The sequence below is a fragment of the Scylla paramamosain genome, chromosome 37 (assembly GCF_035594125.1).
Source record: "Scylla paramamosain isolate STU-SP2022 chromosome 37, ASM3559412v1, whole genome shotgun sequence".
Classification (NCBI taxonomy): domain Eukaryota; kingdom Metazoa; phylum Arthropoda; class Malacostraca; order Decapoda; family Portunidae; genus Scylla; species Scylla paramamosain.
In genome coordinates this window covers 6,085,001-6,109,571 of record NC_087187.1, presented here as the reverse complement: position 1 = coordinate 6,109,571, position 24,571 = coordinate 6,085,001, and the positions used below count along the sequence as shown (strand labels likewise).

Genomic DNA, 24,571 nt, shown 5'->3' with positions numbered 1-24,571 from the left:
TATTTTGTGTTTACTTATTAGTTGTTTTTTTTTTCTTGTCATTTTCCGTAATTGGTTAACGTTTATTATCACTTTTTTTTTTTGTGTGTGTGTGTGAGAGAGGCTCTGGGCCAAAAAAAAAAAAAAAAAAAACATCTGAGGACTCACTTCAGTTCTGAAAGGAGAGAGCCAAGAAGGGTAATCCAGAACTGGAGAAGTGCCTTGAAACTACCCGCTGAATCATGACTACGAATCCGTGGGCCCAGCTCGAATGTGTTGCGCCAAATTGCCTGGCAGATTGCTCAAAATTTATCCCGATGGGGCTATTACTGTTCATTCTTCCCTATGTTGCTCGATAAATGGTATCTGGGGAAACTGGAGGAGATAAACTATGAAAACCCGAGTGTCCCAGTGGCCCTGTGCCCTTGGGTAAAAAGCATCATCCAATCATCCACCACAGACTCAAATGAGAAGGAGGTGAGCACCGAGGCCAAGCGCAGTTACAGCCGTGAAACATTGTTCTCTCACCACGACTATTTTCAAAGGCCACAGAGATGACTAGGCGGGTTCTCAAGACACTTTCATCAGTTAATAATGTATAAATCTTATTAATATTCCATTAAAACCATAAAAAAAGGGCACCCTTAAAAACCCGTTTAACTTCAAGTAGACCAGTTTCTATTTAATGGAAGTGTGGCGCAGAAGTGTTTAAAATATCAGACGACCCCAAATTTACTTTCCTTCTTGTCATTTTCTGTTGCATATATTTCTTAGACTTGAGTATTTTTATGTATCTTTTTATGTCTGGTCACATTCCCTTCTTCATTCCTCGTGGTCATGGTTATCTCAGTTTTTATTTATTTTTTGTCATCATTGTCTTTGCATTTGTCAGTATAATTTTTCGGTTTCCTGTTTGCTATCATCATCTGTTTTATTTATTTATAATCTTTAGTATTTTTTATTATATCTGGTAAAAAAAATATTTGTGTAAGGAGTGGCATAAGGCGCCGAAAGCTCCCACGTGGTCAAGTTTTGGCGGCAAGACGAACGTAAACAAACAGTGTGTCATGGACGCCTTGAGGCTCTTTGACTGGAAGAATTCACTCGATGCCATTGGTGAACTGGAAAAATTACTACACTGCAATGTTTGGTGAGTGCTATGTAACGGTGCAGTGTGTGTTATAGGGTGTTGGGAGCGGGATGTAGCCAGGCGAGGATACGCACACACGTACACATGAAGTATTCGCCTGTGCTCCTGTGTGTCCTATTTAACGACTTGTGTCTTTGCAGTGGCAAGGTAGCAGATGACCCTCAGTGCTTGGGGCGATGTGACCACCACTTCTGCCGGTGCTGTGCCAAAGGCTTGGAGAATGGCACCTGCCCTCTCTGCAAGGTTCCTGCCCCGCCCTGTGAGATGCAATCTGATCGCATCATCAGCGACCTTGTGGAATCGTGCCGAGAGTTGCGGGCTCTCATCTCTGGGGATGACAACAGGTGAGTGTGTACATAAATTACATTCTTACCAGGATCTTATAGCAGGATGAGCTCCAATAGAAGGGAGCTCCAAACATGCCAACACACCACAGTGTAATAAAATATTTGATGATGACAAACATGTACCTGATGTAAAATACTGTGGAATGTGTGTTGTAAGCATTTTATGAATTATCAGTAATAATACACGGTTAATCAAATAGTCTGACCCCCAAATGAGCAGCGAGTAATCTTTTAAACAACAGTAAAGGTGGAAGCCAGGACAAGGACCATAATGCTCTACACTTTTAGGGGTATTGTTTTTGATTACCTTTATGGATACTGACAAACTTTACTCAATTTTTTGTTGCTGATTAATAGCTTCCTTGACATTGGGAATTTTTTTTTTAGGTGATGCAGGTAGGTTAAGTTAGGTCAGGTCAGGTCAGGTTACAGTAGGTTAGGTTAGCTCAGGTTAGGTTACATCAGGTTAGGTTAGGTCAGGTCAGGTTAGGTTAGGTCAGCTTAGGTTACATCAGGTTAGGTTAGGTCAGCTTAGGTTACATCAGGTTAGGTTAGGTCAGGTCAGCTTAGGTTAAGTCAGGTTAACTTAGGATTTCCTTCTTTTAAGCTATCATCTCCATTCAAGTATTCTAAAATGACCATTTACATGTTCCCCTCCCATAAACCCTGCCTCCTGACCAGTCCCCAAGATTGTAGGGGGATGAGTGTAGGAGAGGCTATATGATGTATTTCTGAAGTGTTTTAAGCTGAAAATTATCTTAAAAAAAAACAAAAAAACTTATGATTATCATAGTTCTTTATTTGAAATGTAGTTTGTTCTTATTGTAAAAAATTACCAAATAGTTTTCTAAGCAGCAACATGGCTGTATGTATGTATGTGTGGAATGTCATTACTAAACATTTACAGTGGTGCTCCAAAGCTGGGCATCATCCTCTGTTAATTGACTTTTCTGTTCAGTAATATTTTTGGGAACTGGCACCTTTTTTTCACCCTAATTGTGTTGCCCTTGGCTAGTGGCCCTCTTACATTGAGAAAAAAAAAATCATACTGGTGGCAGTGGTGGTATTCCATAAGAGGCTGCCAGGCAGGGTGTGACATGAGTCTGTAGTGATGTGTGTTTAGTGTCTAGTCTGTGGGATGTTTGGTAATGTGTGTGCCTCCCCAGGACAGATGATGCCGAGGTGCTTGATGGCCTGTGTACCCCAGAGCGAGGGAAGAAGCCCACGACACCCCTGAGAGAAATATCTGGGGATATCACCATGACGAACAACAACAATAACAGCAGCAACAACAACAACAACCAAGACAATAGCAGGAACAAACAGAGTGCAGTGAAGAGCAAGGGGTGGGAGGCAGAGGGTGAGAGCAAGGCCAAGAAGAAAGCAAAGGTTACGCAGAGAACTCCAGCTAACAAAACTAGCAACCAAGACCAAGCCAGCACCTCGCTCATGACCTCCAGACCAGAGAAAAGACCCAAAGTAAGCACACCAGTAGCAGAGGCAAAGAAGTTCCCCAAGGTGGCTGATCTGAGTGTGCTAGGGATGAGCCCCAAGACTGTGGCCATCAACAGAAGGAACACCAAGGGGGAAACTCTCCTACATGTGGCCTGTATTAAGGTGAGAACCAGCTGGAGGAACAGAAGTAGGACATGGTCACATAGATTTGAGAATGGCAGACCCTGACAGACCTCAATACACCCTGACAGACCCCAACAGACCCTGACTGACCTTGACAGGTCTCGATAGACCCTGACAGACACAGACAGACCCTGACAAACCCTGACAGACCCCTACAAACTCCCAATAGATCCCAACAGGCCCTGACAAATCCAGACAGACCCCAGCAGACCCCAACAAACCCTGACAGGCACAGATAGACCCTTAGAAACCATGATAAATGTGGACAGACAATGACAGACCCCAACAAACTCCGACAGGCCCAGACAGACCCAGAAAGACCTTGACAGACACATTACAAGCTTGACTCAGTCCTGTGTAAATACCAGTAGGTAAGAGGTAAACATTTATTGCAGGGTGACAAGGAGAAGGTGGAGCAGCTTCTGTCAGAGGGTGCCAATCCTAACACAAAGGACAATGCAGGCTGGACTCCACTGGTGAGTATGCCCAGTGCTGCACCACCCCACAGACTCACTCTCATTCTATATTTAATTGACCTAATTGTTCAATCATTAATTTCTTTATTCACTTTATTCACTCTTTAAGTAATTCATAACTCTCAAACTCATATTTATTCAGTAACTCTTTCAAGTAAACTGACAGTCACTCCCTCACCGACCCATATTTACAATTGATCATTTATGAGAATGCCCACTCATGACCTCTGACTCATCCATACACAGTCACAATTGCACTCACATACAGGGAAATGGGTGAGTCTCTTAATGTATAGCCCTTCTTCACCTAGCAGCAAGTAAGTATGGGATGTAAACTGAGGGGTTCTGGCCTCGCTGCCCTGATGTGTGACGTGTGAGTGGTCTCAATCTTACCCGAAGATCAGTCACCATGAGCATTGGTAAATGACAGAGACACACACACCCAAACTAACCTACACACACACACACACACACACACACACACACACACACACACACACACACACACACACACACACACACACACACACACATCTCAACCAGCACCTTTCCCAACAGCATGAAGTTTGTAGCCATGGTTTTGAGGACATCGCTGGGCTTTTGCTGCATCACGGTGCTGTGGTGGACCCAATGGCAGGCAGCAATGAGACCCCACTGCATGATGCTGTGACTCAGGGACAAGTGGTGCTAGTGAGGTTGCTGAGGACCTGGGGAGCTGATGACACTGTGAGGAACCTGTATGGACACACACCGAGGTACTGCTTGTGTTATTTGTGGGTGTTAGTTTCTCCAGTGTAGGTTTTGGTTTGTTTTGAATTTTTTTTTTTTTTAATGACTGTATATTTATATTTTTCAATGAGTTATTAATTTTTTTTTCTTTTATGTTTTTTAGGGAGTTATAGATTTATTTATTTTTTTTTCAGATTTGGGTGTGTTTTGTTATGTACTTTTCGTCAGGGAAATTTTAATAAGTGTTTTTCATTGATACATTTTTCATGTGTTTTGAATCTTATTGGTTGATGTCTTTGTTGGAAATTGCTGTTTTTATGTATCTGTATTTTTGAGAGACTTAGTGTTAGTTCTTCATTGGTAGTGTGTGCATTTTAGATTGGTCTTTTTTAATTTTTGTTGAATATTGGTATTTCTTAAGAGGTGATAGGTAATTTTTCATAGACAGGTTTTGATTTAATTTGTCTAGCATTTGTTTATCATGGAAATTACCTTACATATCACCTCATTACATTCATCATCTGCACTGCATCGAAACTTGACTCCACACTCAGTCATGCAGAACCACGGCACTACAACTTCACCATCACCTCCTGTCATCCACCATATCATCATCTTCCTTTGACCTAAGAAAAAAAATTGGTTCTCAGATACACTTGCAGATGAATGGAAGAAGCCTCTTTTACTTACAAGGAGTCCTCGATTTACGGCGGTCTTGATTATCATCGTTTGGTGGTTATGATGCTTGCAGTGCTTTTCTTGCCCCTGTACATTCTCATTGTGAGATTTTTTTTTGCATTACTAATTTATTTCATTTTTTCATTTACTATGTCCTCCATGTGTTTTTTTTAACAGGTACAGTAGTTTTATATCCTAGATCATGACTTGACAGTACTATAGCATGAACATAGGTGAGTGACTTACTGTAGGTGCTTACTAAGACTGGTTCCGACATACTGTAACTTTTCTCTCTTGTTTCCATCGTCCATCACCAATTACAACCCATGATGGTCCATCCATCACCGCCCATCACCAGGTACCTTGCCACAAAATGCCGAGGGGCGGAGGAGCTCAACTCAGCGCTTGACACGCCCATAGACCCATCACTGCCCCGGCCTTCACTCCCCCTGATGGAGAAGATGGTGCTGCTGGGTGCTGGACTTTCCCGCCAGCAGACCAAGAAGCTGGAGACGCTGTCCAGGATGCTGCGTGTCAAACTGATGACAGAATACAGGTGCGCAAGTCTTGTCTTCACTTATAACTGCTGGTATTTCATGTTCTCAGCTAGACAACTTCTTCCAGTCCTGTATGTTTTAGATGCTTATTTTCATACTTGTATTGTAAATAGTTCTGTAACCTAGACAAGACAAAATTAACTTCCCATTCTTGCACTTTTCTGTTTTATCTTATTTATTTGTTTTTACTTACATTGCTCTGAAAGTTATTGGAAGATGATCAGGGTTAGTATGTTCAGGTTTATATGTACTCATGATAGGACGCTCAAATTCCTATCTAACTTTTCCCTCACTCAGTGTACCTGTTCACACCACACACCTATTCTGTGTGAATGTGTGTGTGTGTGTTTTCTCTTGCAAGATCACACTCTTCAATTTATGCCCTTTGCCTGTTGATTGCTAGGTGGACATGGGGACAGAGTATGAGAGGAGTAATAATACCCAGTATGTCGTTGCAGCCCTGAGGTGACACATGTAGTTACAGACTGCACCCCAGAGCGTCTGGCAAGCACACGCACCGCCAAGTACATGATGGGGGTGGCAGCCGGCAAGTGGATTATTACTCATGCCTGTAAGTCACCTTGTGTGTGTGTGTGTGTGTGTGTGTGTGTGTGTGTGTGTGTGTGTGTGTGTGTGTGTGTGTGTGTGTGTGTGTGTGTGTGTGTGTGTGTGTGTGTGTGATAACTATCTTGAGTGATATAAGTATGGTGGTGTCTTTTGTATATTTATTCATTGTGGTGAATGTGTGTGTGTGTCTTCATGCCAGGGGCAGTCTGAGTTTGTTTATTTATCTGAATGTTTATTTATCTTACTGGTGTGTGTGTGTGTGTGTGTGTATGTGTGTGTGTGTGTGTGAGAGAGAGAGAGAGAGAGAGAGAGAGAGAGAGAGAGAGAGAGAGAGAGAGAGAGAGAGAGAGATTCATCTCTTAATTTCATTCTTCCTTCTTTTCTCTGTCTTTATTTCTCCTTTTTATTTTTGTTGTTACTTATGGTCTTACTTCCTCAGGGATGGACGAGTGCCTGAAGACTGAGTCAGCAGTGAGTCCTGTTGACTATGAGGTTTTGGGCTGTGGTCCCTCACCCCCCACATCCCCTGGAGCTCCATCACTGGGGAGGAAGAACTCTGAGAGGATGGTGAGTTGTGGGGACAGTGGTAGGGACTCATGCTCTGTAAACATGCACAGCTGTTGTCTTGTAGCAGCATCTGGGCCTGTTTGAATACCTACAAAACAATTGTCTTTGTTGCAGCGCCCAGGCTTGTTCAGTGGCTGTCACATGTTCCTCTGGGGTACCTTCCCTGGGAGCAATGGCAAGAAGGAGGTGGAGGGACTGGTGCGTGCTGGGGGCGGCTCAGTGCTGGCCAGGGAACCCAATGCTGAAGCAATACTGGAGGAGGAACATAAGGTGCCTTTCCACGCCTCCCCTGATGGTCCCCTTGGCAACTGTTCCCACTACATCATCTATCCTGATGGCCCCTCACAGCCACAGCTCAAGTATGACATGAACCACTTCAAGTCTCTGCCCCTCAGTTGGCTTCACTCCTGTGTTGATTCCTTCAGTCTGCCTCCTCCAGTCAAGTAGTGCCTCAGTGCCGTCTCACACATGCTCATGCTGCTCAAGTTAGAAAGGTTTAGTGATTCCTTCCTACACCGCATTGGTGAAGAGTGTTGGAGAAAGGAAAGATATGTTATTTTTAGTAGATCTTTTCTTCTCTTTTCTGTTGCTTCCGTTAGGTGGTCTTTTTCTCTTCTTTTGTCATTTTCTGTACTGTTTCGTGATCTTATTTGTTTTTAGCATTGTCACTATTGTTTTTGTGGCCTTCTCTTGTCAGTCTGTCTACTGTTCATTAGAGTTTATTTCTTCTCACTTGTTTTCTTATTCCATTCCATTACTTCTGTTTTATGGACTTTCTTTTCTTGGTTTACTCTCACTATTTTATTATTAATTTTCTAACTTCTTGTTCTGTGTTCTCTTAGTCAGGTGCAGTGTCTTGTTACACTCACTACCTGATCAATTCACTCATATTTTCATTATTCACAAATTACTCCACTTTTTTTTCCTAAACAAGTTAAAGTGTTATGGTTCCATCTTGTACAGTGGTTTTATGTGCTATTTACATATGTACAATTTTATCAGTATATTATATATTGCTGTCTCCAGGTAGTATTTCTAGTTTATTTAATATTTCTTTTCAAAACCTTAAAATACAGTAACGTGTTTTCTAAGTGTTAGTGCCGCCCGGCAACACTTGGATCAGTGTGCCTAAACGTTTGGTGTCTGATCACAGCGCGGCAGTCGTGGTGGTTATCCAGACAATGTTATGGTATGCAGGGAATTTAAATTTTTATTAGTGTAGACATTATTCTATGATAAAAATAGTGTTTTGGACAATATATTATTGATGGTGTATATCTTTAAGGGTTATAATAATTTAACAGTACGTCAGTGTCCTTAAAATGCAAATAATATGCATTAAAATAAATATAGATACATATATCTATGTACACCTTTCTTGGTCGGGAGTGCTGGAGGGGCAGCACTGCCACACACTCACAAGGCTGGGACAGTGTGGAGAGTCAAAGGAAATAACACACAGAGATGACGTCCACAACACCCTCTTTTTGTCTGGTAAACGTGTAGATCATCTTTTATGACAACTACAAATGTGGATTCAAAACACGTTTTACAGACATGGATGTCCGACATCTTGTGTGTTTGCACAGTCTTGTGGAACAAAAGTGTGGGGGTTTTGGTTTCCTTGGTGTTAGGAGAGTGAGGGACAAATTGGTAGTGAATGATTAAGACACTTGTAGGAGAGCTAAGAGCACGATGGATGCAACACTATTGTGTAACATCTCCAACACACCACATTCCTCATGGGTGCAACACAGGAACCTCTTCACCCTGTACATGCCAGCACTGCTGCTCATTGCCACAGCCACAGGTTTCCTAAGTATTTTTTCATCATAGAAAAACATGCCCCTGAAAAACGGCTGCTGTGAAACAATGCATCACTGAAATATTCTAGTGTTTTGTTTTGACTTCATAAAAACATCTTGCTTAATATAAAGGCATTTTTGGCACTTATTCATTATGCATTTATTCACCATTCACCTTTTGTTTCTCAGCAGCATTTATTTCATCAAGAGGGAGACTTGATGGCTCTGGTAGCAGAGTAACTTTTCTCAGTTTTGATTTTGCATTTCATGGTTGTGTGTTTTGGCAAGATTATTTGAATTAATCACCAAATGTACCTTCCTGCTATACCAGGGAATGATTAGAGTGTGACCAACAACTACAGCTTATTTGTATAAACCCTGACCCTGACTTGACCTTGCATGATCTCTCTAATCTCTGTCCCTCTCGCTCACTAGTTCCTCCAGACAACACTACTATCAATACTTGCATTGGGAAAGGGAGTATAAAATGGGGCTCTATTTTTTTTTTTGACAATACACATTATATATTTCAAAACCTATGATACAAAACAGAATAAATGTCTTTCTCTCTGTCTGTCTTTCTCCCTCTCACACACACACACACACACACACACACACACACACACACACACACACACACACACACACACACACACACACACACACACACACTACACAGACACAGACACAGACATATACACACACACACATACACACAGGCATGAAGGATTAAGGGCACTATCATGCTTTATCTGTTATGCTCAATGCTCCCAGAGTTTCCAGGATCTTTGAGCCATCCATTGTATTTGTTCTGCATCTGGAGTACCTGCAATAAAAAAAAAAATAAATAAAGGATATATTAATTCCTATAGGTGCGTGTTCTGGCTAGTTGTGCTTTGTGGGTGGTGATCTAGACCTTAAGCTGGACTGTGAATGGACTTGGGGTGTGTAAACAGGAGGCTCTCTCACCTCACCTACAATGAATCAATAAGTTATTTACAGAGGCATTAAGACAAAAAATACCATTAATATTCTGACTTCCTCTACTTTTACTTGATAAGTGCTATTGTTTATTTTTCACTACAACTTGTCAATGATAGAAGTAAATAAATAAAGGGAGTTCAAGTTATGGAATTCAAGAAGTGAAGCAGAGATCTATGTTGCCTCAATGGCTATTTAACTTATATATGAGTAGTGTACATGGGAAAAGTCAATCATAGCTGCAAGGTGGACAGAAAAGGATAAGGAGTGAAGCAGGGGTTTGTGTTGTCTCAATTTAACTTATATATGGGTAGTGTAATAAGAGATGGGAAGTCAGTCATAATTGTAAGATGAACAGAAAAGGGTGAGAGTAAGTAGTAAGTCTAGAGCAGTAAGGCTGGGTAAGATGGTTACCTCTCAGACACCTCCTTCAGGGCCCAGGTTGCAAGCTGCTGTGTCTCCTTCTTCTTCTGGGCGCTGAGTTTGGGTGAGGACAGCACCTGTGTACAGCTCTGTTGAGAGAGAGAGAGAGAGAGAGAGAGAGAGAGAGAGAGAGAGAGAGAGAGAGAGAGAGAGAGAGAGAGAGAGAGAGAGAGAGAGAGAGAGAGAGAGAGAGAAAGTGGAACATGTAATAATAGTTGTATCCATACCAAGTAATTGATATAGTTGCAAAAAAAGAGGTGTTTATTTTGGTGGCTTATCTTCACAACTTTTGACAGGTTTGACTGGAAGTTACTGTGGTTTTCAAAAGTGCCTTCACAACTCCAGTGATGGTTTAACATGTTCCAGTAGAGTTATTGTAGTTTTCAAGGATGTTTTCATGATTCCATTGATGGTTTAACAGGTTCTATTGGAATTAAATGAGGTTTTCAAGAATGTTTTCATAATTCTAGTGATAGTTTATTTAACATCTGTCCCATCAGCAACCAAACTATCCTGTCGTCACCCATCCTGAGTCCTGACCATCCATCACTCGGCCCACCTTCCCACTCACCATGAAGAGGCCGTACAGAGCCCTCACGTTGCCTGGATTGAGTTTGGCTGCCTGGCAAAAGTAGCTCCGGGCAATCTCCATGTTGTCAAGACCACCCTGCAATACGCATGCTTGTCAGAACATTACCACAATATATTGCATGTCTGTGTGTGTGTGTGTGTGTGTGTGTGTTAGATTCATGTAGTGTATGGAAAAATGCAACCCAGGATTAACTTAAAGAAGTGATTAATACATATTTACAAGATCATTATTCCTGCCTTCTTCAAGTAAACTACTTTTACTACTACTACTGCTGTCTCTTGCTACTGTTCCTCTGGGATGGAGAGATACCAAGGTGTGGATCTTCACTGGTCTCATAAGAGTGTAATCAAAATCCTCCACACTTAACCACAAAAATTTGGAATGAGTGCATGATCATCCACAAGTTACCAGCCAAAAACTATACTTCTGAGGAATGTTAGCACTGACAAACAACCCTCCTTTCCACACAATGCTTATATACATGTATTTACTTATTTCTTTTCTTCATGAGCATTGCACGTCACTAAAAATGCAGCAGCACATTGATCATTTCCAGACGTATTGTAATTACAGCCAATAAAGTTCTGGCAGATAAGGTAGAAAGTGTCGCGGCATTCAACAATTCCCAAGTTCTTTGTTATTATATGATACAACAATGTTTCTTTATTGAAAGTCATATTCTACATATGTTGGAAGCCCAGCAGGTGGCATGCGCTGTGGTGCCTTGTGGTGCTGTGGTGGAGTGCTGCCTGTACCTCCTGAACCTACAGCTTACTTAACAGGGCATAAAAGTTCAGTGTAGCCAAGAGAGCCAAAAGACTACTGCTGCCGACCTTCAAGCTTACTCAAATGGCACGAAACAAGCACCGAGTAGCCAAGGAAGCCAAAGGACTACTGCTGCTGACTACTACTGCACCAGTCACTCTTCACCTACTCTGTACTCCTTGCCCTTCAGAGTGAGATGGGAGGAAACACATTATTTCAGCATTAGAGTAACAAACTAATTTTCTCCTTACAATAAAGATACGAGAAACACTGTAATCCTAACACAGGAAACGCCTTCCTAACAAGATTTAACTAAACAGGTATCTTGATTTTCCTCACCTAAAACAGATCAAGTCATAGAAAGAGAAGAAACAAATAAAGATGGAGTTTGAAGAGTTTACCAGTGACAGGGATGAAAAAGTGAAGCTATCAACTCTTGCATTAGTGAGATGAAGGGAAGAAAAACAAACAGGCTGAGAATTCCTGAGTTTACCAGTGAGAATGATGAAAGACTGAAGGTACTGGTTAATTCTTGTATTAGTGGAGAGAACAGTGATGGAATGAGTAAAACAGAACCAGACAATATTTTTGAGTATACTTTGCCAAACTTGTTAACATATGCAACCTATCGTCTAAATTTGCTATCATGATGAAAACAAAAGACTGAAATTAAGATAGAATTAGTGTATATATGTGTATGTGCATTTGTCTGACCTGAGTGTATTTAATCTCAGCATATCGCGTGTGGAAGAGATGGTTGTGAGGGTTGGACAGGATGAGCTCCTCCATACAGAAGGCTGCCTTGCTGTAGTCCCCCTCCTTCAGGTAAAGATCACACAGCTCCTGCCATGCCTCGCTGTCTGACATGAACCTGCAACACCAACATCCTCACTGTTACTTCCACACTTGCTGCTTTTTCCCCTTTCTCTTCATGATATCCTTTCTTTTCAGGAGAGAGAGAGAGAATGGCAATAAAAGGAGATGGAAAAGGGAAAAAACAAATAAACAATTTTTTCCCACTTTTCTGTTGATCATCAGACTGCTAAGATTAATTTTATTGCTAATCTTTCTCTCTTTCTCTTACTATTTTTATCTGAGAGGAATATGAAACTACCAGTCTGAGGTAGTCATTTACCTCCCCAATGACACAGGCCACCTCACATCACACACTGCTGACTCCTCACCACCACACCACATCACACCACACCCCACACTCACCACCACACTACATCTTACCCTCCAATGGACTTTTAACCACACCACATCACACCCTAATAGACTCTTCACCACACACCACATCACACTTACCCCTCATCATACACCACACCACACTGCAGAGACTCAATCACCACCCCAATGAACTTCTATCGCACCAACACTATCCCCAGCGCCACCACCGCCACACTCACAGCTTGAGGTATTCCGTCAGCTCCTTGATAGCGTCCGTTATCCTGCCCTGGCCTCGCAGCACCGCCACCTTGCGTTTGCGTGCTGTGGAGTTAGTCTCGTCTTGGCGGATGATGTTGTCGTACACCTCCATGGCCTCGTCGAACCTGCGGTGGATGAGGCGAAGTGGTGGTGAGTTTATATTAATGTGCTTTCTGGTGTTGGTGGTGCTTTTTGTTGTGTATTGTGGGTGATTCTGAAGTTTTTATTGTTATTATCATTATTATTATTGTTATTATTATTATTATTATTATTATTATTATTATTATTATTATTATTATCATTTAACTTTTTTTGGTAATGTGTGATCTGTATTTTGTTTTATAGATGGTTATATATATATATATATATATATATATATATATATTTTTTTTTTACTTTTACGATTATTATTATTACTAGCATTTTACTTTTTATAGTTATATGTGATTTTTGTTGTGTGTATGTGTATGTGTGCTATGTCCATGCTTTATAGATTTTTCATTCAATCTTCTCACTGAATTATCTGACTTATGTAAAAGACTATACCTGATGTGTAAGCCTTATTATTATCAACACCATTTAAGCATTCACAACTTTATGTTTCTCCCTGTCACTTTTCCTTGTCCCACTGATATCCCCCATCCCTCCCCCATCCCCTCAACCCACCTAAGCATCCACCACCCACACTTCACCCCACACAAACTAGCACACTGCCCTTCATCAATCACACACCACACTTCCTAACACAGTCCACCTCCACCCAAACCACCCAGACCACCACACACCACCACACTCACTTCTCCAAGGCCTCGAATCTCATGGCCCTCAACTTGCGCACCCTGAGAGACCCTGGGAACTGTTCATTGAGGGCCATGAGACAAGGGTCGGCAATGTCCAGGCGATTGCAGTCCAGGCCGGCGACGAACACCTGCTCCTCCACCATCCAGCCTGTGTGTGTGTGTGTGTGTGTGTTTGTGTAGGAGCAGGAAGGATAAGTTGGAGTGAGTGTGGGTGAGATGAAGATAATGACAAATGAGGAGTAGGAGGAAGGTTATGGGAGTGTTTGAGGGAAAGGAAGCATGGATGGGAAGTGATGGTAGATAAGAAAGAGGGACAAAAAGATGAAGGAAAGAAGGAAAGGAAGTAAGGAGGGATGGATAAGAGTGAGGACAGAAGGTATGAAGGAACAGGTGGGATGGAAGGGAAGAAAAGAATAAGAGAATGAGTAAAATGGAATAAATGAAGGAGGTGCAGCAAAAGAAGAAGGAGAGATGGAATAAGGAAGGAAAGAAGAGAGGAAAGAGAGATAACAAATATGAGTTTAGTGGAGGAAAGAAGATAAATAAACATTAGTTGCCATAACAACACCTTCCATCACCAATGTATAAACAAAAGAAGATGCAAAATACATCAGACCACTCACTTATTTGTTTTATTACTATTACTACTACTATTATTAAGCGATATTAACCATCTACATTGCCTGTGAGAGAAAGTACATATGTGCGTGCGTGCGTGTGTGTGTGTGTATGTACGTACGTTCATCGCCCAACTTGGTCTTGTAGTGCTTAAGACAGTGCTCCCACGTGTCCACAACCTCCTCACTGTGCCGCGTATTATCCTCCCGCCAAGCCCGCAGCTGGTCCCGCACCTCTGTGGCGGGAGTAGGGTGATGAGTGGGATGGTGAGAGGGGCAGTGAAAAGAGAGGGATTATAAGTGGCATGAGTAGCAAGGGGTTTATAAGGATAGTGAGGGGTAAGGGTGGACTGGAGAGGGGTAAGGGTGGACTGGTGAGTGGGAGCATGAGCAGTGACCAGGATAATGAGTGGGATAGTGCACAGGATGGTGAGTGGGTTGTGTTACAGGAGGGAATGTTAGTGAGGTGCCATGTAGGGTGGTGAATGATGGAGTGGTGAGTGGGATGGTGAGAGGGAAGGTGAGAGGGAAGGAGAGGGAGTGGGATGGTGAGAGGGGTGAGTGGGATAGTGAGAAGGAAGGTGAGTGAGTGGGATAGGGAGAGGGAAGGTGTAGGAGTGGGATATTGAGAGGGAAGGGAGTGAGTGGGATAGTGAGAGGGAAGGTGAGTGGAGACTTATGCACTGGGAGAGAGAGAGAGAGAGAAAAAAAAATTGAAGAATTGTATAGAACTAAAGACTTAAAAAAAAAATAGATAAAAAGGGTGATCTAACCAATAGCATCTAACCAGGCAGCAAAATATTTACTTAAAGTGGGTCAGGTTAGGTCAGGGGTGCTTGAGGGTTAGTGTAGCCCCGCCCCTCCCATTAGGTTAGGTTAGGCTAAGTTCAGGTTAGATAAGAGGGATCGAGGGGGGCTGGGGAGGGATGATAAAAATATAAGGAGATGCTACTGATAAGATTTACCGCTAAAAATAAATAATAATACAAAGATTAGTTACATTAGGTTAGGTTAGATTCAGGTAGATAAGATTAAGTCAAGGTATATCAAGTATGAGGTATTGTAGGTATGTAGAGTGACAGTAATGGCGAATATAACAATAAACCACCAATAAACCATATAATATAACCTTCCTGCCCTGGAAACACACAAACAAACAAATATGGCAGTCCGTGGAGAGCTAAGGATACGGTTCTGAAGTAATATTAATAATAGCCCCCTTCCCTCCTACACCTCCCTTTACTATTTCTACCGCCTCTATGCTCCTCTCAATGCTCGTAATGGGTGTAAATAAGGCCAAATATTACCCTCCCAGTCCAGATCGAGCGTCGCCATCTTGGTTGTCTTCTGCTACTGCCGGTAATCTTGATCCTGGCGTGACAGCTGACAGCACGGGTGACAGCGGGGTGACAGTGACATTTATAAGCAGTCTTTATATTGATAGATAGTATAAGAATTAAAAATAAGGACGTTAAGTAAAAGAAAACAAATATGGAGTATTATATAAGCAATTTCTATGAGTGGTTTAGCTTATTGTCTCCAAATACTTCTTTATTGCAATAATGATAATAAATTTCTAATACAACTTTTCGTGTCTATTTTTTCTTGTTTCTTTTCATATTTTACTTATGAAATATTTTTCTAGGATATATTTAGATAGAAGATCCTTGCAAAATATCGTCCTATCTTAATTTTCTTGATCTATTTACTTCTTTATTTTTTTTCCTTATTTTGTTTATTTGCTTTTTTCTCCTCCACTTCCTTGTCAATAAAAGTCTTGTAGGTAAATATATAAAGACGATCCCTGAAAGCACCCGTAGCTTCCATGGCAACGGTCACCACGCTGCCGTCGCGATGTCAGAAAACAAGATAAACTCCTTAGTGAAATACGACACGCCAGTCCTTGTGACGACCAAGAAAAGTGACAAGACTGACAAGGTGAGGTTTCTCTTCTGCTGACGATACTAATCTGATGACAGTTTCCCCTTGGTGTACTGACAGTTCGAAGTCCCCTGCTGACAGTACCCTCTGCTTTTGGTACTGTATTGGTATTTATTTGACAGTCTCTTTTGAAAACTGGATAAATGATGGAGTCTGAGTACACCAAGCGACTAACCACCGAGATAAAACATTAATAGTAGGAGGGAGTGTGGGTTGGTACATGACTTCTGTCCCTCACTGCACACTGCATTCCTGCCCCGTGAGGTGACTGTCTCTTCCCTCTCCACGCACAGGTCCCGCAGCTCAGCCTCAAGGACGGCATCCCCACGGACATCTCAGGTGGGTCAGGGCAGGTGTCCGTTAATTAATGTAAAGTTGGTGCATACTCTATAACGGCTACAGCTTCGCATGGACTCGGCGCTCACCTCCCTCCCTGTCATTGGCATTTGAGTCTATCTTATTTTCACACAGACGAGAAAAAATGTTATAGAATGTTTTTTTGTACTTATATTGTGGTCTTTTTTTAATATTTTATCCTATTTGACTTGCGCATCTATCTAATACTTGAAATATGATTGTAATATAAGCTTACGAAATATTTGGAACGTTTTGCAGAATATATTATCTCTTGGGCGAACTGTCCACATCCTAGCATTCTAAATAACATACTCTGCACGTGTACATATTTATTATCTATTTGTTACTACCATTTTTCTATATACCGTGATAGCTTATGAAGTAGTGTAACAAAATATCACGAAGCATTTTTGGCCTTTTTTTTCAGAATATAACATTATATTTTTTAAGAAACTGTACGCACCCAAGCATCACATAAAACAAACTCCCAACGTGTATATATTTTCCTTCACCATACACAGTCAGCACAAGAAATAATGTTACAAAATCTCACGAAACATTTTAGGCTTTTTTTTTTTTTTTTCAGAATATAACATTACATTTTTTAAGCAACTGTACACACCCACTCATTATATAAAACAAACTCCCAACGTGTACATATTTTCCTCCACCATGCACAGTCAGCACGAGAAGTAATGTAAGAAAATATCACGAAGCATTTTTGGCCTTTTTTTTCAGAATATAACATTACATTTTTTAAGCAATTGTACGCACCCACTCATGACATAAAACAAACTCCCGACTTGTACATATTTTCCTTCGCCATGCACAGTCAACACAAGAGGAATCACAAACCCTCACGAAACATTTTGAACACTGACATGACTCCTTAACGTAACTGTACAGAGTCTATTACTGACATCCCTTGTGCCCTTTGTGCCCCCAGAGACCAGCAGCACCAGCGCCCCGGGTCTGAGTGGCCCCCTGCCCCGCGGTGGACCCCTGGGCACCACCCCCGCCCCCTCCCTGCAACTGCCGCCCCTCCACGAGCTGAGAAAGAAGGAGACTGAGGAGATCCTGAACTTAATACTGCCGCCGAGGGAATGGGAGGAGGAAGGTGAGAGAGAGAGAGAGAGAGAGAGAGAGAGAGAGAGAGAGAGAGAGAGAGAGAGAGAGAGAGAGAGAGAGAGAGAGAGCACAGTTCTTCCCTCGCCTCACCGCCACTCCTACTTTCCTCTCCCTCCTCTTCCTCCTCCCTCCTGCATCACCAACGCCCTCCCCACCCCCTGCAGGACAGCTCTGGGTGCAGGCCGTGTCCACCACCCCTGCCACCTCCGTCGACGTGCAGCAGCTTCAGGAGGAGCTTGACCTTCGCCTTCAGGAGCAGTCAGCCTTCGAGACCGGGATCTGCCCCGTCAGGAGGGAGCTTTACACCCAGTGCTTCGGTGAGTGAGTGAGCGAGTGAGAGCTGGCTGCCTCACTCTGGCCCGTATTTTGAAACACCTTCGCGTCGCCCCTCCACTGCTTTCAAAAGGCTCTAATTGAAGTTACAAGTGTTTTTAAGGGTGTTTTTATGATTTTATTGATAAATTAACATAATTTTTATATTATTAACAGGACAAACACTCTTGAGAACCCGGTTAATCATCTCTGTGGTCAGCCATCTATCTATCCAGTCTTAGATCTCTACTTCTATTTTCTACTTTATTTTACTTATTTATTTATTTACCTGTCACTACTACCTGCCTGGTGGTGGCGGTGGTGGCGGGGACAGACGAGCTGATCAGGCAAGTGACAATTAACTGCGCGGAGAGAGGCCTGCTGCTGTACCGCGTGCGAGATGAGATCAGGGAGACACTGGACGCCTACCAGCGGCTCTACACCTCCTCCTGTGCCTACGGCGTGAGGAAGGCCCTGATGGTGAGACAGAGAGAGAGAGAGAGAGAGAGAGAGAGAGAGAGAGAGAGAGAGAGAGAGAGAGAGAGAGAGAGAGAGAGAGATGCATACATAAATACCTGAACATTCATACATACGTACATACATAGAGTAGTAGTAGTAGTAGTTGTAGTAGTAGTAGTAGTAGTAGTAGTAGTAGTAGTCGTATTAGAAGTAGTAGTAGTAGTAGTAGTAGTAGTAGTAGTAGTAGTAGTAGTAGTAGTAGTAGTAGTAGTAGTCGTATTAGAAGTAGTAGTAGTAGTAGTAGTAGTAGTAACAGTAGTAGTAGTAGTAGTAGTAGCAGTAGTAGTAGTAGTAGTAGTAGTAAAATAACAACATCAACAACAACAACAACAACAACAACAACAACAACAACAACAACATAATTGTAAGTTACAAAACAAGAAGAAAAAATCATATATATATATATATATATATATATATATATATATATATATATATATATATATATATATATATATATATATATATATATATATATATATATATATATATAAACAAATAAACAAAGAACACAGAACTAAAAACCTCAATAAAAAAAAATAATGAAAAAACACAGTAGTTAACACTAATAACGGGACAGGTAACGAGACTCAGGTAATTACAACACCCAGGCGGAGGAGCACAAGGTGAAGGTCGGCGCCAGATGTGAGGAGCTGCGGGCCCAGGTGAGGGAGCTGCAACACCTGGCGGGCTCTCTGCGTCAGGAGATCGAGCAGGTGGAGAAGGAGGCGCAGCAGGCGAGGCAGGCGGAGGCAGACAAACACGAGGAGACCAAGCGAGTGCACCAGGCCAGGATTGAAATACTGAAGGTGAGCTGAGGTGATGTTAGATTACATTAGGTTGAGGGAAGTGAGATTGGGTGAGACGAAGGTAGACAAGCACGAGGAGACCAAAGCCAGGATTGAGGTGAGGTGAAGTTAGGTTAGGTTAAGTTGGGTTGGGTTAGGTTAGCTTAGGCTTGGTTAGGTTCGGTGTGATAGATGTGACAATTTTTCTTTTTTCCCTTTGTGCTACAGTTGTGTTGGGTTGGATTGGGTTAGAATAGGGCAAGTTAAGCTAGGTTATATATATATATATATATATATATATATATATATATATATATATATATATATATATATATAGAGAGAGAGAGAGAGAGAGAGAGGAGAGAGAGAGAGAGAGAGAGAGAGAGAGAGAGAGAGAGAGAGAGAGAGAGAGAGAGAGAGAGAGAGAGAAGGAAAGAAGCGAAGCTAAGGATAAGACAAGGGGAAATAAAGGAAAAAGTGAAAAGAAAAGAAATATAAAATAAAAGAAAAAGGAACGACGTAAGTTTTTTTTCCTTTTTAAGTGTATCAGTGAGAGTGACGTAGAGTAAAAAGGAGAATTTGCTTTCTGAAATACTAAAATAAAAATACTAAATGTAATGTTAAGTTTTGTTCGACTAGGAATAACAGAGATGGGGGAAAATGAGGAAAATATTAAAATCATAAGAAATGACCATGAGCACACACACACACACACACACACACACACACACACACACACACACACACACACACACACACACACACACACACACACACACACACTAATCTTTATTCCTTCTTTTGTTACAGAAAAAGCTGGAGAGCATTATCAAACAAGCCACTCAACCCAAGAAATAAAGCCACAACTTCCGTGCCGTAGTAAAATAGAAAAGAAAAAACCAAGTGTTAATTACATTTAGCATTTCGAATACAAAACTATATAAGGATTTACTATACATACTTTTTATCTTCCCTTTCCTTTTATTCTTAGTATTTTCTCCTTTTACATTCTCTTTTATTTTTCATTCAGTTTTCTTTCTGTTCAAAATCGAATGTTCTCTTGAATACAATCCATTTAAAGATTTCCTATACATTCCTTTTTATTTCCATCTTTCTCGTTTTGTCTCCTTTGTTTATTTTAAATTCAATTTCCTTTTCTTCTGTTCACAATCGAATGACCTTGGCAACGGGCAGTGTAGCGACGTAGCGTGAGAGCAACTTGATAATGTTGACAATTCACACCAGTGCACACCTTGGACCTGAAGGGGTAGGTACGCGTCTCTGTGTGCTGCCTAACCTAACCTAACCTAATCTAACTTAACCTAACCTAACAACCAAATCTAGGTTAACATAACATAACCTAGTCTAACCTAATCTAACTTGACCTAACCTAACCTAACCTAACCTAACCAAGCCGAGCCTAACCAAACGTAACCTAACCCAAGCTAACCAGATAACAAGATAAGCACTCCATTACGTCATACAAACAATATAAATAACAGTGAAGGACAAAAAGTGCTGGAAACAAACAGTAACAGTGTAAAGTGTCTGGTGATGGTGACGGTGACGGTGCGTGGTGTTGGTGAAGAAGGAAGCCATGCCATTCCCTGACGTGACGGGAGGTGGGACGGCGTGGGACGGCGGCAGTCTGTCAGGTGAGAGAGAGAGAGAGAGAGAGAGAGAGAGAGAGAGAGAGAGAGAGAGAGAGAGAGAGAGAGGATAATACTACACTACTGCACCGCTTTGTCCTCCCATTAAAGCTATTTTTCAGAGGCTGACAAGATGATTAGTCTTGTTCTAATAGATGTTCTCCCATTGATGATGATGATCCCTTGTTGAACTCTCACTGGGATCATGAAAACATCCTTGACAACTAACAACTTCCCCTAGGTGTAGCTAATTATCACTTGAATCATGAAAACACCCCTGAAAACCCGTTAATAACACCCAGAGCTTGTTAAACCATCAAAATACCCCTGAAAACCTCCAGTAACACCACTCGAGCCTGTTCAACTAACACTTCAGTCACGAAAGACTTGAAAATCCCGTTAATCATTTATGTGGCCTTTCAAAACAGTTCTGACGAGAGGATAAGAAAGCGTTTCAGTATGCGAACCTTTGCACGAACGAAAACGATGCTAATATTATGCGTGGCATCAAAAGAATCTGGTTATTTCTGCTCATTTTGTTAAGTTTCTTGATGTGTCCTTTTACGTCCGTATTCGAAAACGCTTTCCTCTCTCACCGTGACTATTTTCCAAGGCCACATTGATGATTAACCGATTTCTCAGTAGTGCTTCTCCTGTTGATTATGTAAAAATGTTGTTGATCTGTCACTGGAACGTAAAAAACACACTTGATAAACCATGTCACTTCAACTGCAACCTTTAGTGGAAGTGCTGCGCAGAAGTATTCCTTATGAATACTCCACGCTGACACCAAGAAAATCTGGATATTGCTTTCTGTTTTCTCTTACTGGTGTGTTTGTGTGTTTGTGTGTGTGTGTGTGTGTGCAGTACCAGGCCAGGTGACGTCATGCAGGTGGGGATGCAATCTATTCTGAGCCAAAGAGTAGTTATTGGCACCATTGATCGTGGGGAGGGAGAGGAGGAGAAGGAGGAGGAGGAAGAGGAATGGAAGAACGACGCGGGAGTTTGGAATGTCCTCCCTGATCTGATAATCTTACGAAAAATGAGAGCAAGTACATTCCAGAGGCTCGTAATCTGAAACACTTTGCTTTCTTACCTATTATTTTTAAAAGGCTCTGGTTGAATTTACACGATCTTTTTTTCGTGTGTTTTTACGTTCTAGTGATAGATTAACAATATTTTTACATAAATAACAGAAGAAACATTGAAAAACGTGGCTTATCACCTCTGTGGCATTTGAAAATAATCGTGATGAAAGAACAAAACATTATCAGAGGACTTAAGATTGAGAGAAAACGCTAAGCACTGTGTAAATATTGCTATGGGTAACTGATTTATTGACCAAACATAACACCAACTCAGGGACCGCATCATTAATCATTTCAGCTTCTTATATCGAATACTTTTATTGGATTCAAGTGAAAGCTATACAGATTTTCAATGGTATCAGTAATAATTTTGCTGGGTTTACAGGAAGTTATTGTTTTTTTTTTTTTAATGGCGTTTTCATGATTTTTAGTGATAGTTTAGCAGGCTTTACAGGAAGCTGCTGGGGTTTTGAATGAGGTTTTTTTGATCTTGGTTAGAGTGTAGCAAGTTCTAGTTAATTGGGTTAATTGGGTTGTGATTCCAGTAATAGTTTAGCAAGCTCTAGAGGAAGTTCCTGGGGTTTTCAAGTGTGATTCTATAGTAATAGTCTAGCAAGCCTTTATGTGAGTTACTAAGGTTCTCAAGAGTGTTTTCGTGATCCTGATAATAATTCACCAGTCTCTAATGGAAGTTATTTGGGGAGTTTTAAAAAGTATTTCCATGCTTCTGTTGAAACTTCATGATGCTCGTGTGGAAGTTACTGGGTTTTAACGGTGTTTCTACGATCGTTTAAGAGGGAATTATTGTGGAAGTTTTATTGGAAGATGTTGGGGATTTTAAGAGTATTTTCATGATTCTAATGATAGTTCAGCAAGTCGTACTTGAAGTTATTATAATTTTCAAGGAAAATTTCATGACAAGGATTCTAATTGCCAATGGGATTTCTAAGGGTATTTTCATAGCTGTACTGAAATTTTAGCAAATCGTAGTTGAAATTGTTTCAATTTTCAAGGAAGATTTCATAATAAGGATTCTGCATCATCAGTGGGGAAAACAGCCAAGAGGACCCAGTTAATGACCTGTGGCTTCCAGAAAATGGTGTTTTCCTAATTTCAGTGATCATTCAACAGGCTTTACAGGAATGTTTTTGTGACCTTGGTTACGGTTTAGCATAGTCTTGATGAAAGAACAAAGCGATTCAGTCCGGGCCCAGCAGGATGAGTGGAGCGGCTTGTGCTAAATATAGAAACAAAAAAGTTTGGAGTTCGAATATCTGAACTTAGGAGTGCCAAATATAACTATGAAGAAAGTAAAGATTTCAATGTTTCATCTTGGGTGTGCTAAATATAGCCAAGAAAGAACGTGACAATTCCTTCCTAGGTTTGCCAAATGTTGCTTGAAATAAATAAGTGAATAGACAGATTAATAAACAAGTGAAGATTAAAATAGTCCATTCTAGGTTTGCGAAATGTAGCTAAAAATAAATAAGCAACTAAATACATAAATAAATAACTATAAATTTAAATATTCTCAGACGTACCAATTGTAGTTAAAATACATAAATAAAAAATATAAACAAATAAACATATAAAAGTGGAGATTTTAATATTTCATCTTAGGTTTACGAAATATGGCTAAAAAAGATTAATTAAATAAATAATCTAAATATTTTATCAAAAGTGTGTTAAATAGCGAAAACTAAAGAGAGGGAAAGAAGACTATCAAAATACCTAAATATTGTATCCTAAGTGTTCTACCCAAGTAAACATAGAAACAAAAGAGAGAGAAGACTTACAAAAAAAGATATCCTAACATTCTAAGTGCACTAAATACAGGTAGAGAAAAAAAAAAAGAAAAAAATGTGGAGGTTTAAATATCCTAACTTACATGTACTAAACAACAAATAAAGGTTTAAAGGTTTAAATACTCCACCCTACATGTACTGGCACTGAAAGGGGCCTTTTTATTTTTTTCTTCGTAATTTTGATGCCCTTGGCCAGCGACCCTCTTGCATAAAAAAAAAAAGAAAAAAAGTCGAGGTTTCAATATTCTAGCCAACATGTACCAAAATTAGCTCTTTCCTTACATAGATAATATGTGTGTTTTTTTGAAAGACTGTTAAAAATAGCCATGTGACGCAAGACGCTGGTGTGACGCTCGTGTGTGTGTGTGTGTGTGTGTGTGTGTGTGTGTGTGTGACCTATAGACGTGATATTTGAGTGACGTCATCCTTCAAGGTGCCAGATTGGTGCTTCCTGCAAACAGTCCCCATCAATGACAGCAGTAGTAATAGTTGAGGTCAGGTTAGGCTAGGTTAGGGTAGGTAAAGTCTTGAGAAACTAATAATTTATAAATCACTGACTGAAAGTTTTTTTTGGTTTTATTTGGTGTTATGGTGACGTCAGCGATGATGCTGTGGAGGTAAGATGCGTCATTTCAGCCGCGTGTGCCCCAGGCTGTGGTGGTGTGGTGTGGCGGTGCGGCGGTGGCGATGCTAGTGATGGCGTCCCATTCCGAGGTGGTGTGCGGTGATTGGTGGTGACGTGATGATGTGACGTGGTGCCAGGCCGCGAATGGTGACCGCCTTCCGTGACCGAGTGATGACTGGTTCTCTTCAAATGTGACCGGGAAAGTGACTGGCTGGCTTAGTAGAGAGCAGGGGAAGTGACTGGCTGGCTTAACAGAGAAC

General features: G+C 41.1%; 4 protein-coding genes across 4 annotated transcripts in view; 3 read left to right on the top strand and 1 right to left on the bottom strand.

Annotated features, from left to right (window-relative positions):
* The first annotated feature begins 309 nt into the window (after nt 1–309).
* On the top strand, nt 310–9,345 carry LOC135091438 (BRCA1-associated RING domain protein 1-like). Its single transcript, XM_063989087.1, has 10 exons — nt 310–456; nt 972–1,129; nt 1,270–1,473; nt 2,643–3,093; nt 3,510–3,590; nt 4,149–4,345; nt 5,356–5,553; nt 6,013–6,125; nt 6,561–6,688; nt 6,803–9,345. Exons 1-10 carry the CDS (start codon nt 325–327, stop codon nt 7,133–7,135), a joined length of 1,995 nt encoding a protein of 664 aa, XP_063845157.1. The 5' UTR covers nt 310–324; the 3' UTR covers nt 7,136–9,345.
* On the bottom strand, nt 7,873–15,537 carry LOC135091440 (ER membrane protein complex subunit 2-B-like). Its single transcript, XM_063989088.1, has 8 exons — nt 15,407–15,537; nt 14,222–14,335; nt 13,480–13,630; nt 12,664–12,807; nt 11,969–12,125; nt 10,469–10,564; nt 9,889–9,986; nt 7,873–9,319 (listed from the first exon to the last, which is right to left on the bottom strand). The coding sequence occupies exons 1-8, from the start codon at nt 15,432–15,434 to the stop codon at nt 9,235–9,237; spliced, it is 873 nt and encodes a 290-aa protein (XP_063845158.1). The 5' UTR covers nt 15,435–15,537; the 3' UTR covers nt 7,873–9,234.
* A 347-nt stretch (nt 15,538–15,884) lies between these two features.
* Nucleotides 15,885–20,233, top strand: LOC135091436 (33 kDa inner dynein arm light chain, axonemal-like). The gene is made up of 7 exons (XM_063989084.1): nt 15,885–16,037; nt 16,334–16,379; nt 17,344–17,514; nt 17,690–17,842; nt 18,172–18,317; nt 18,968–19,165; nt 19,955–20,233. The coding sequence occupies exons 1-7, from the start codon at nt 15,954–15,956 to the stop codon at nt 20,000–20,002; spliced, it is 846 nt and encodes a 281-aa protein (XP_063845154.1). The 5' UTR covers nt 15,885–15,953; the 3' UTR covers nt 20,003–20,233.
* A 136-nt stretch (nt 20,234–20,369) lies between these two features.
* The window catches only part of LOC135091218 (anoctamin-5-like), a 67,109-nt gene continuing 62,907 nt past the window's right edge, over nt 20,370–24,571 (top strand). The window contains exon 1 of the mRNA XM_063988662.1: nt 20,370–20,799. Coding sequence (XP_063844732.1) covers nt 20,742–20,799 — 58 coding nt within the window. The 5' untranslated portion in view covers nt 20,370–20,741. The remainder of the gene's footprint in view (nt 20,800–24,571) is intronic.